The sequence below is a fragment of the Chlorocebus sabaeus genome, chromosome 4 (genome assembly GCF_047675955.1).
Source record: "Chlorocebus sabaeus isolate Y175 chromosome 4, mChlSab1.0.hap1, whole genome shotgun sequence".
Classification (NCBI taxonomy): domain Eukaryota; kingdom Metazoa; phylum Chordata; class Mammalia; order Primates; family Cercopithecidae; genus Chlorocebus; species Chlorocebus sabaeus.
Genome location: NC_132907.1, coordinates 55,962,155 through 55,974,609, shown reverse-complemented (window position 1 = coordinate 55,974,609; position 12,455 = coordinate 55,962,155). Strand labels below are relative to the sequence as shown.

At 35.6% G+C, this 12,455-nt stretch overlaps 1 protein-coding gene across 9 annotated transcripts in view; it reads right to left on the bottom strand.

Moving 5' to 3' along the window:
• Nucleotides 1-12,455, bottom strand: part of RICTOR (RPTOR independent companion of MTOR complex 2) — a 127,830-nt gene that overhangs the window by 32,134 nt on the left and 83,241 nt on the right. For all 9 annotated transcript variants that reach the window (XM_007961445.3, XM_037990776.2, XM_007961446.3 and 6 more), the window contains 3 exons: nucleotides 10,253-10,320; nucleotides 7,164-7,231; nucleotides 2,358-2,440 (listed from right to left, as the gene is read on the bottom strand). In XM_007961445.3, the coding sequence (XP_007959636.1) occupies nucleotides 2,358-2,440; nucleotides 7,164-7,231; nucleotides 10,253-10,320 (219 nt within the window). The remainder of the gene's footprint in view (nucleotides 1-2,357; nucleotides 2,441-7,163; nucleotides 7,232-10,252; nucleotides 10,321-12,455) is intronic.

Below are 12,455 nucleotides of genomic sequence, written 5' to 3'. Positions count from 1 at the left end.
TGGGGTTTCCTCATGTTGACCACACTGGTCTCGAACTCCTGATCTCAGGTGATCTGCCTGCCTTGGTGTCCCAAAGTGCTGGGATTACAGTTGTGAGCCACCGCGCCTGGCCTGTGTTTTCGTTTTTAACAAAAAAGTTTAAAAAGAAAAAAAATTAAAAAACAAAAATCTTACAGAATAAGGATATTAAAACCAAAAAAAAATTTGTACACCTACACAATGTGTGTTTTAAGGTAAATATTATTGCAAAAAGAGTCAAAAGTTTAAAAAATTTGAAAGTTATAAAGTAAAAAGGTTACAGTAAGCTAAAGTTAATTATTTTTGAAGAAAAGAAATTTTAGTAAAATAAATGTAGCCTAAGTGTACAAGTCTGTAAAGTCTATAGTAGTGTACAGTCATGTCCTAGGTCTTAATATTCACTCACTTCTCATGCATTGACTCATCCAGAGCTACTATTAGTCCCGTAAGCTCCATGCACTGTAAGTACCCTAGATAGGTGCTGTGCTCTGTGGCCCAGGTTGAAGTGCAGTGGCACGATCTCGGCTCACTGCAAGCTCCGCCTCCTGGGTTCATGACATTCTGCCTCAGCCTCCCAAGTAGCTGGGACTACAGGTGCCCGCACACACCCGGCTAAGTTTCTTGTATTTTTAGTAGAGACAGGGTTTCACCGTGTTAGCCAGGATGGTCTCGATCTCCTGACCTCATGATCCACACGCCTCGGCCTCCCAAAGTGCTGGGATTACAGGCATGAGCCACCGTGCCTGGCCAGTATTTTTAATCTTTTATACTGTATTTTTATTGTACCTTTTCTATGTTTAGATGTTTAGATACCCGAATTCCACTGTGTTACAACTGCCTACAGTACTCAGTACAGTAACATGCTATACAGGTTTGCAACTTAGAAGCAATAAGCTATACCACATAACCTAGGTACGTAGTAGACTATACCATCTAGGTCTGTGTAAGTGTACTCTAGGATGTTCACAGGATGAAATCATCTAACAGTGAGTTTCTTAGAACATATTCCTGTCATTAACCAATGCATGACTATACCATATTTTGAAACTGTATAAGGCCTATATTAGAGAAGGGATGACTAAATGCTCACTATGACATACATCACTTAATCTAGTCATTAAATTTTTCATTAACCTAATTGTGCAAAAAAGCAATTTTCCCAAGGTCATGGAGCTAACAAAAAAATAAATAAAACCAGAGGTTAAACCTCAGTTGGTCAGACTCTCCAAAGACCATGTTCTTTATCCACCTACAGGGTAAGAAATGAGTTACCTCAACAGTTTGTTACCTGCTTACAAATCTTTCCATTTATAATCATATCCTTTCATTTCCATTATCTAAATACTTTTTATTTCACATTTAAACAAGGCACACCTGGCTAATATTTTCTAATAATATTTTTCAGCTCCAGGTTTGGTTCATATAAGGAAGGGCAAAAGGAAGAAACAAAATTAAAACAAATAAAAACATTTAAGGAGAAAGGAAAAAAATCACTTTAAGAATTCTCTTTTCCTTCAAATTCAATTTTACTGTATATTACAAATTCTTACAAATAATTTAGAAATATATCTAATAAATATAGAAATATTAACAACTCCATTTTAATCAAAACCACCATCATTAAAATAAAATCTCACCACATATTACAAAACATAAGTTAGAAAGCATAAATACTTTTACTTTTTGTTAAATGTAGTCTGTAGTGCTTGAACCTTTTATAGTGAGAATGCCCGTGTGTTATTTACATTGTTTTAATGAATAAAGCATAATTAAGTTCATATTTTCAACTCAACTTTTGTTTTTTTGAGATAGAGTTTCGCTCTTGTTGCCCAGAATGGAGTGCAATGTTGCGATCTTGGCTCACTGCAACCTCCACCTCCCAGGTTTAAGCGATTCTCCTTCCTCAGTCTCCTGAGTAGCTGGGATTACAGGCACCCACCACCTGAGTAGCTGGGATTACAGGTGCCTGGCTAATTTTTTGTATTTTTAGTAGAGACGGAGTTTCACCATATTGAGGAGGCTGGTCTAGAACTCCTGACCTCAGGTGATCCACATGCCTTAGCCTCCTAAAGTGCTGGGACTACAGGTGTGAGCCACCATGTCTGGTCTCAACTCAATTTTTAATACAGCCATTATTCCTAACAACAGCAATATTTAAATTTATTCCTATTATGTTTAGGGTTTAACTAAGTAGTAAATATGTACTTGTGTACTTTAAAAATATGATATAGATCAACAACTAATGAGGAAATAGTATCACCTGAAATAATTTTTGTTATATAATTAATTCCCACTGTTAAAGGTCCAGGAATGAAACAATCCTAGTAACTTTTACCTACCCTTATTTCCATATTTGGTATGCAAAGTACTCCTATTAGAGACTGGATCCCAGAGTTTCCAGGTTTACATAAATTAATAATACCTAAAGAGGATATAAAGAAAAAAAAAATCACTGACATGAATTTCAAAAAAATTTCTATAGCAAGGTATAAGATAAAATCTGTTATATTTTTCCAGGCAAAATTATATGATTATCTATGATACTATTTGGTCATCATAAGAGCTATTATATAACTGAAATATATTTGAAGCAAACTCCGTATTTCTCTACTGATTAGAGATTACCAGTAATTTCATCACTTAAATTCCATCTTCAGTATCTGTTTCATATCCAAAAAGTTCATGAGTCTGACTGCCTGATGAACGCTTCTCTGGGAGTAAGAACATGGGAGACAATAAGACAATGGTCTGTCTTCCCTCTTTTATGCTCCTCACTTTAAAGTGAAAAACTCTACTTGGCATTTATTATTTAGAAGTTCAATTCTAAAATATATTGAATGCACAGTAAGCAATAGACTTCAAATAAATTATATGATTCAAAATTTTTTTTTTTTTTTTATTATTATTAAACTTCAAGTTGTAGGGTACATGTGCACAATGTGCAGGTTTGCTACATATGTATACTTGTGCCATGTTGGTGTGCTGCACCCATCAACTCGTCATTTACATCAGGTATAACTCCCAATGCAATCCCTCCCCCCTCCCCCCTCCCCATGATAGGCCCCGGTGTGTGATGTTCCCCTTCCCGAGTCCAAGTGATCTCATTGTTCAGTTCCCACCTACGAGTGAGAACATGCGGTGTTTGGTTTTCTGTTCTTGTGATAGTTTGCTAAGAATGATGGTTTCCAGCTGCATCCATGTCCCTACAAAGGACACAAACTCATCCTTTTTTATGGCTGCATAGTATTCCATGGTGTATATGTGCCACATTTTCTTAATCCAATCTGTCACTGATGGACATTTGGGTTGATTCCAAGTCTTTGCTATTGTGAAAAGTGCTGCAATAAACATACGTGTGCATGTGTCCTTATAGCAGCATAATTTATAATCCTTTGGGTATATACCCAGTAATGGGATGGCTGGGTCATATGGTACATCTAGTTCTAGATCCTTGAGGAATCGCCATACTGTTTTCCATAATGGTTGAACTAGTTTACAATCCCACCAACAGTGTAAAAGTGTTCCTATTTCTCCACATCCTCTCCAGCACCTGTTGTTTCCTGACTTTTTAATGATCGCCATTCTAACTGGTGTGAGATGGTATCTCATTGTGGTTTTGATTTGCATTTCTCTGATGGCCAGTGTCTAAAACACCAAAAGCAACGGCAGCAAAAGCCAAAATTGACAGATGGGATCTCATCAAACTAAAGAGCTTCTGCACAGCAAAAGAAACTACCATCAGAGTGAGCAGGCAACCTACAGAATGGGAGAAAATTTTTGCAATCTACTCATCTGACAAAGGGCTAATATCCAGAACCTACAAAGAACTCAAACAAATTTACAAGAAAAAAACAAACAACCCCATCCAAAAGTGGGCAAAGGATATGAACAGACATTTCTCAAAAGAAGACATTCATACAGCCAACAGACACATGAAAAAATGATTCAAAATTTTTAAGTTACAGAACTAAGTTGAACAATTTTAAACATTAAAATCATGTCACAAAAGATGTATGAATAGCCAATAAACACATGCAAAATGCTCAATATCATTAGTCATTAGGGAAATGCAAACTATATTAATAACAAGAAACCAAAATATACCTACTAGAATGGCTAAAATTAAAGACTTACAACACCAAATACTGACAAGGATGCAGAACAACTGGGACTCACATACACTGACGATGGGAGTATAAAACAGTGTAAGTATTTTGGGAAAAAGTCTGCCAGTTTCTCATGGACACAAACATACATCCACTCTCAGACCCAGCAATTCCATTTAGGTATTTACTCAAGAGAAATAAAAACTCATGTCCGCAAAAAAAGCTTGTATAAAATTGCTCAAAGAAGCTTTATCTTTGATAAAGGGGCTTTGAATAGTCAAATCTAGAAACAGGTCAAATGTTCCGTAACAGGAGAAGGGCAAAAAAAAAAAAAAACCAACAAAAACTGAAATGTTCATTGCATATTACTTAGTAAAAAAGGGGAACATATTACCGATATATACAATAACATAAATGAGTATCAAAATCATTATGTCAAGTGAAAGGAGTCTTACTTAAAAAAGCCTTTGTATCAGTATGATTCCACTAATAATAAGTTTCAGAATAGGCAGAACTAAGCCACAAAAATAATGGTGTTCCTTCTTGGGAGTACTGAGTCAAAAACTGACTAGGAAAGAGTATAAGAGAACTTTCTAGGGCAATGATAATGTTCTATACATTGAAAAGGGTTTGAATTACAAAGGTGTAAGCATTTGTCAAAATGCATCAAACAGTAGACTAATGATGTGTGCATTTCACTCTACATAAATTTACCTCAAATCTCTCCCCCCGAAAACAAATCAGGACCATAAACAAACATCTAATTCTAGTTAATAATGTGCATGCTGCAGTGTTCAGGAGTGAAGAGGACTATGTCTGCAACTTCCTTTGAGATATATTAGAATAACATAGATGGACTGATGAATGCCCAGGGGGATGGACAGATGGACAGATACATAATACAGCAAACACAGTAAAATCTAGGTGGAAGTATATGGGTGCTCACTGTATAGTTTTTTCAATTTTTATGTATGTTTCAAATTTTTCATGACATGTTAGGGAAAACATTCTTTAAAATGTCTTATAGGACTCTAAAGTTCCTTGTACTTCTAGCTAAGCGTACAGATTATTTATGAACCGTCTCTCTGTTCTCTTCAGATTCAGGATCAAAATTCAAATTAAAACATACTAGATAAGCTTATTTGCTTAAAGTATCAAAATAGTATTTCGCAAATTTTGATGTCTGATAGTAGTTTGAGAAATTACAGATAAGATATAGTCTCAAAAGATCGTACTCTGCTAATATGGAAAACAGGCTGTTATTGCATCTCATTAAAAAATCTGTTCTAAAAGATCATTTTTCAATCAGTTTTTTGGAACTGGAAATACATCAAAGAAATAATGTTACAATACACAAAAGTTTATTTAACTTATAAACAGTACTACAGAATATAAATATTATTTAGGAAGTTATTTCCATAAGACAAATGCTTTCAAGATTTTAACTTGTAATTACGACATTTCTCTTCTTACTTCAATAGAAAGGTAGAAGACTCCCACCCCTCTAAGTTTCCTTCTCTCTTTTTTTTTTTTTTTGAGACGGAGTCTCACTCTGTCACCCAGGCTGGAGTGCACTGGCGCAATCTCGGCTCACTGTAACCTCCACTTCCTGGGTTCAAGCGATTCTCCTGCTGCAGCCTCCCGAGTAGCTGGGATTACAGGCGCCCGCCACCACACCCGGCTAATTTTTGTATTTTTAGTAGAGACAGGGTTTTACCATGTTGGCCAGGCTGATCTCGAATCTCTGACCTCAGGTAATCCACCCACCTTGGCTTCCCAAAGTGCTGGGATCACAGGCATGAGCAACCACACCCGGCCCCACCCCTCTAAGTTTCTAATGATGAATCAGTATAAAAGAGCTCCAGGGGAAATTGAAACACAGTAGAAAGAATGTTTAAGAGCAATAAGGAAAGAGACTGGCAGAAACAGAAATCATTACAGGAAGCGTAGAGTCTGTATGTAGGAAGAATAAGGAGATAGTAGCTAGGATGCAGGATAGAATTGATTTTTTTGGTAAGATACAAACAGCTCTAATGACAAGGAAGCTGAAGAGTGGTAAAGGAAGATGACTGTAACTACAGAAAACAAAGTATTGGGGAGCTGATGAAGTATTTTTAAAAAGTATGTATGACTGTTGTGTCATCATAGAATCCTATGGTTGTCCATCAGCGTAAGGAAAATAGGCATTTATGAGGTATAGAAGGCAGAGCTTTTTACCAAGCTCCTAAGAGAACAGAGAAAATCCCTGGAAACATACTGGTTAGGGGCCAAGTGGCCCTTCCATACAAATGGCTGGAGTAAACATTTGTATGGAAAAGGTATTTGTAAGTTAGGGTTACCTAGGTTCACAGAAATGTTTAGGTGAATTTCTTTTTTTTTTTTGGCTTATTGCTACTTCTTTTCCATGCTACCCCTTCACAATAATACAAAATCAAGAAGGAAGAAGATAATCAATACATTGGGTACAAAAGTGATTGCGGTTTTTGCCATTACTCTCAATTACTCTTAACGGCAAAACCCCAATGTTATTAACAACACATTTAATGGTGGTATTATTTTAAAAATAGTATTTACTTTTTATTCCATGGAAAGAGAAAACATGTACACTCACTATTCTGAAGAAATTTGGAACTATTAATGACCTATCTTGCTTATTTTGTATTTATGACACTACATTGTACTTTTAAGTAACAAACTTAAGTTACATATACAGCTAACACTCAAGTTTTGTAGGTTATTTTGGTAAAGATCATGCTTAAATTTTTTTTTAATTGCCCAGGTAATCATTAGCACAGTGACTGGCAAATAATTAATAAATATGTGTATACTGATCATAATATTAGCTAATTCCTATTGACTATTACAAATTTTCTTCACCATATTTTAATAATTTTGTATGAATTCCTTTGGTTCTAATAATAACACACAAAGTAAGACTAGATTAGCATCTGAATTAGATGCTACAATAATAATTTAACATTTGAAAAAGCAGTCTAGTTTTTCTTCTTGAATGTTATAAAGCAATGTAGAGTAACCTACCTGCCCATGATCGGAATGTTGCTATGATTCCCATTTTACTGGCTAGAAATCGTGCTTCTCTGTCTTCTCTGTTGGGGGTGGGGGGGCAGGGGGGAGAATCAATGAAATAAAATGTTAAAATGAGTTTTTTCCTGCTACTAAATCATAAGAGCTATCATTAATGTTTAAACATTTACACATAAAATTAAAACAAGACATTAAAAAACACAAAGATCAGATTTACACTAAAGCAAATCAGCCAATTATAAACTGACTTTGAATTTAAATTCACAACATCGTTTAAGTCATAAATTCTGCTTTTTTACTCAGTTCTACATTCCTGCTCTCTCTGAAAGCTACTCGTAGATAAGATTTAATTAAGCATTAAGTCTGCTTAATAAGCATCTGTGGTACTAGGCTGCCCCTTAGCAAAGAAAATTATCACATAAACCTCTTAATTTTAATCACACGCACTCTTTACTTCACAATCTTTGCTCTAAACTTATTTGAATGTTTCCAACAAGCAAGTTCAACAACATATATAGTCACTGAAATGTTATGAAATAACTACATATTAACATCACCAGCTACTTTCTTCCTTGACAATATGTACCCAACTGTGTCCATTATTCATTCCTCTATAATAGTTTTGACAATTAATTAAGCAATTGAATTTTTTATATCTGTTAAACATTTTTCATGGTTGGCTTATGGCCAGTTTCAATACTTAATAGCAATTTTGTGTCTCTTTATTCATGTCACTCCAACCGTCATGTCTACCCTGTCGATTGTCCCTTTTTTCCTGTGCCACCTTTTTTTTTATCTTTCCTGCTTAAATTCTTAATGGTTGTGAGCATACAGGAAATTACAGAACTGGGAAAAACAGCAACAAAAAGTAGAAGGAATAAAGAGCAATGACAGAAAATCTAATTAGATATTAGTGAGCAATTACATAGGCTACAAAAGTGGATTGAAAAGCTCAAAGAAAAAGACTAAGCTATGCAGCACCAGTTAAAATGAGAAAATAACAAATGAAAATGGGGGCGGGGGTGGCTTGGAAGGGAGAATCAGACACCTGTGTTAAGCTTTCAGCACTCTTTCTCTTGAAAAAGCTGGTGACATACATAGACTGTCTGGTAATCCATCTCTAACCTATTAAATTTGTAATATTTTAAAAATCAGTCATTTCCCTGTTCCCTGGTCATAATGTACCCTTATTTACAGGCCTGATATCTACCTGCCTATATACTCCAGAAACTCAGAAGAAAGTATAGAATCAAACAGGAAAGGATGGAATAGCTCCACCTTCCCAACTCTAAAAAATATCTAGGTTTACCTATTGTCCATCATCATATGCAGAATTCTATAAATGGCCCTATCCCAAGATTCCATGACCTGATCTCTGGGTCCTGTGAACATGATGAGATATCACTGCTATGACTGTGACTATGTTTATATTATATTGTCTAGTAGAGCATAAGACAGGGTATACATCATATAGCAGGCTTGATCTAATTAGAGAGCTTTCTCTAGCTGGTAGTCAAAGAAAAAGTCAGAGAGGCTGAAGGCACTAGAAAGATTCCAGCATTGTTGCCTTTGCAGAGGGAGGAGACCGCATGCCGAGGAATGTGGGAGGCCTCTAGAAGGTGAAAGTGGCCCCAGCTGACAGCCAGTAAGGAAAAAGGCATAGCAGTTGTACAGTAGCAAGAAACTAAATTTCTCAACAATCTGAATGACCTTGGAAATGGATTCTTCACCAGAGCCTCCAGGAAAGAGCTGAGCCAGACTTCTGACCTATCAAACTGTAATCTAATAAACTGGTATTGTTTTAAGCCATCATGCTTATTGTTATTTGGTGTGCAGCAACAGAAAACTCATATACTCTCCGTCAATAAGAGAATGTCTGTATTTTAAAGAAGCCAAGAAAGGGCCTTACAAATTCCAATTCATAACTAAAGTTTGCAAGAGTAAGTCTGAGAAGTCTTAGAGGACGTCTACTTGGATCTCTTAGCTTACAGTAGATCATGGTATGTTAGGGTGTGATAATTGAGTTCACAGTGACGGATGTGACTAAAGGTATGAAACCACTATTTTTTTTTTTTTTTGAAACAAGAGTGTCGCTCTGTCGCCCAGGATGGAGTGCAGTGGCACGATCTCAGCTCAAGGCAACCTCCGTTTCCCAAGTTCAAGTAATTCTCCTGCCTCAGCCTCCAGAGTAGCTGGGACTACAGGCATATGTCACCATGCCCAGCTAATTGTTTTTGTATTTTTTAGTAGAGACGGGGTTTCACCAGATTGGTCAGGCTGGTCTCAAACTCCTGACCTCAGGCTGTCCACCTGCCTTGGCCTCCCAAAGTGCTAGGATTACAGAAATCACTATTTTTAACACAGGGGAAAAAATGAAAAACATTTCCCTGGCAATGTTATAAAATTTAGGGAGGAATTTAAAAACCTATATACTATGTATCACAATAAGTTTATGCGGACAATAAACTAATTGAAGTGCAATAAAGTCTATCAGAAAAACACTAGATAACATATTTAATGGAAATGTGTCATTTGCAAAATCTTTACAGAGAGTGCTTTATTTGAACTCTAAATTAGTTTAAAGTTATCTCCAAATACCTAGTGAACATGTGCCTTTCTCTCCAAAAACACCCTGAAAATTATACTCTCATTTCTAGATAATAATCTTTACTCTACTCTCATTAATTTCTGTATTAAGCTTACTCTCAGAAGTCTACATATTACATCATTCTGCTGACTCAGTAAGTTAAGGTCACTCTTCATTGTACTACTTACTGTTATTTCATTCTTTTAGTTTTTCAATGTAATTATGCTAAAATATATACAATACAAAAACAATGACCTTGGTTTCTGTCACAGTCTACCATATATTTTTTGAAATAAGAAACTATTCTTTACATTTCTCAAAGCTTTAAATTTTTTAAACCACAGTAAATTATGAGAGAAATGCAACATAATTCTATAAAATAAAAAATTTATTTAAACTCACATTTCTCTGGCTGTACATGCAATCACGCAAACCTAAAAGCTTTAGTATTAACATATACATTATCTACAAATTATTAGGAACCAATATTACTTACTTGAGCTGTCCTTCAGCTGTATCTGGACTATGTCTGTAGTGAAAATCAGTATAGGGTGCTAAAATTCTCTATTTTTAAAAAAAAAAAAGGAAGAAGAAGAAAAGTCTTTATTTTAAAATGCGTCCTTTCTGCAACAAACTAAAACTCATTCCATTTCTCTCTATCTTTAATGGGTTTACTGCCTGAGGGACTTATTTCTTCTAACTCATCATCGGGGAATATGTTGGGTGATTTTTTTTAATGTACAAATTGAAGTTCTGAACTTTTAAATTGAGGTTTAATAAGTATCTAAAACTCATTTTCTCAAACTGAGCACACTCATGTAACTAGCACTTAAGAAAACATTATAGGCATCCTCAAAGCTCTATTATACCTTTGTAGTCACAATCAGTATCTATCCCAAGATAACCATCTTGACTTCTGACGCTATAATTAGTTTTGCCTGTCTTTGAAAATTTAAATAGTTCTATTAATGAACTCCATGTTCCTTTTGTTGCTGGTATAAAGAAAATCCAAGTTATTTTTGTGTGTTGTTGTTTGTATTCAGCAACCTTGCTAAAATAACTCATTACTTTAGAACTTAAGAGATGGGATCTTACTCTACTGTGCAGACTAAGGTGTAGTGAGTGGTGTGATCACAGCTTACTGCAACCTTGAATTCCTGGGCTCAAGCAACCCTCCCGCCTTAGGATCCAGAGTAGCTGGGATTACCGGCTACTTTAGAACTACTATATTTTATTAACAACCTTCCCATCTTGTCTTCGGCATTACTGTGGACATGAATTTTAGTTCTAAATATAATTTAAAATATAAGAGATTAATAATTGCTTTTAACAGTCATGACTTTTAAATCGTCATATATTTACTTTTTCTGGTGCTCTTCATTCCTTCCTGCATTTCTCTGTCTTGGGTCATTTTCCTTTTAACTGAGGATTCCCTTTAGCCTTTCTTTATGTCTCCTTTTGACAACAAATAATATTTATTAATGTATACAGTTTCAGTGACTTAAGAATCTAGGAGACGCTTGGCTATACGGTTATGGCTCAAGGTCTCATAAGATTTCAGTCCAAGTGTTAGCCAAGCCTGTAGTCATCTGAAGGCCTGACTGGAGCTAGAGGATCCGCATCAAGAAGTGTCACTCACAAGGTGCTGATTGTTGGCAAGAGAGCTCAGTTCCTCCCTATGTATTATCTCATTTGTTTTCTGAGCTTTATAACATGAAGCTTTATCAGTTTTAGAAACAAAGTTTTGGCCACTGTCTCTTTGGATCTTTGCTTCTGCCAACTTTTTCTCTCCAAAGACTGCAATTATGTTTTATCTCTTTTGTGCTGTTCAATTTTCTTTCTTTTTTCTCTCTGTGCTTACTGTGTGTGAATTAACATTATTTTTGTTTTACCCTTGGATATTTTTATTGACTTCTCTTTCAGTTTACTAATAATATCTTCCTGTTCAAACTGAATTTTAATTTCATTGTGCTCTGAATTCCAGATATCGTATTTTCAGTACTAGAATTTCCATTTGATTCTTTTCACATATCCAATTATATGGTGAAATTCTCCATTATTTCATGTATTTTATTTATCTTCTTGAACAAATTAATCGGGGTTGTTTTAATGTCTTTTTCCTCTATCTGAATTACCTGCAAGCATGTTTCTATGGATTTTTTTTTTCTTTTGGGTTTTCAGTCATACAGTCATGTCTTTTTAAATGACTAATTTCTGACTGAATGTGCACTTTATAAAAGGCTCCATGTGATGTTATCTCCCACTCAAGATGGTTTATTCTTTCCTCTGCTAGACAGGTAGATTAAGGGGACTGATTACCTTATTCTAATGCCCAACTAAGTTAAATTGAGGCTACAATGCAATTTTGGTAAAACTAAGCAGACCTCTGGTTTTCCTGTGTTTGAGATTTGTTTCATTTATATAAAGGCTTTGCTAATCCACTGTATGATATATAGGAATAAAAACGCAGCTGGCTGGGCATAATGGCTCATACCTGTAAGCCCAGCAGTTTGGGAGGCTGAAGTGGGTGGATTGCATAAGCTCAGGAGTTTAAGACCAGCCTGAGCAACATGGCAAAGTCCCGTCTCTGCAAAAAATGCAAAAATTAGCCAGGTGTGGTGGTACATGCCTATAGTCCCAGCTACTCAGGAGGTTGACATGGAAGGATTGCTTGAGTCCGGGAGGTCTAGGCTGCAGTG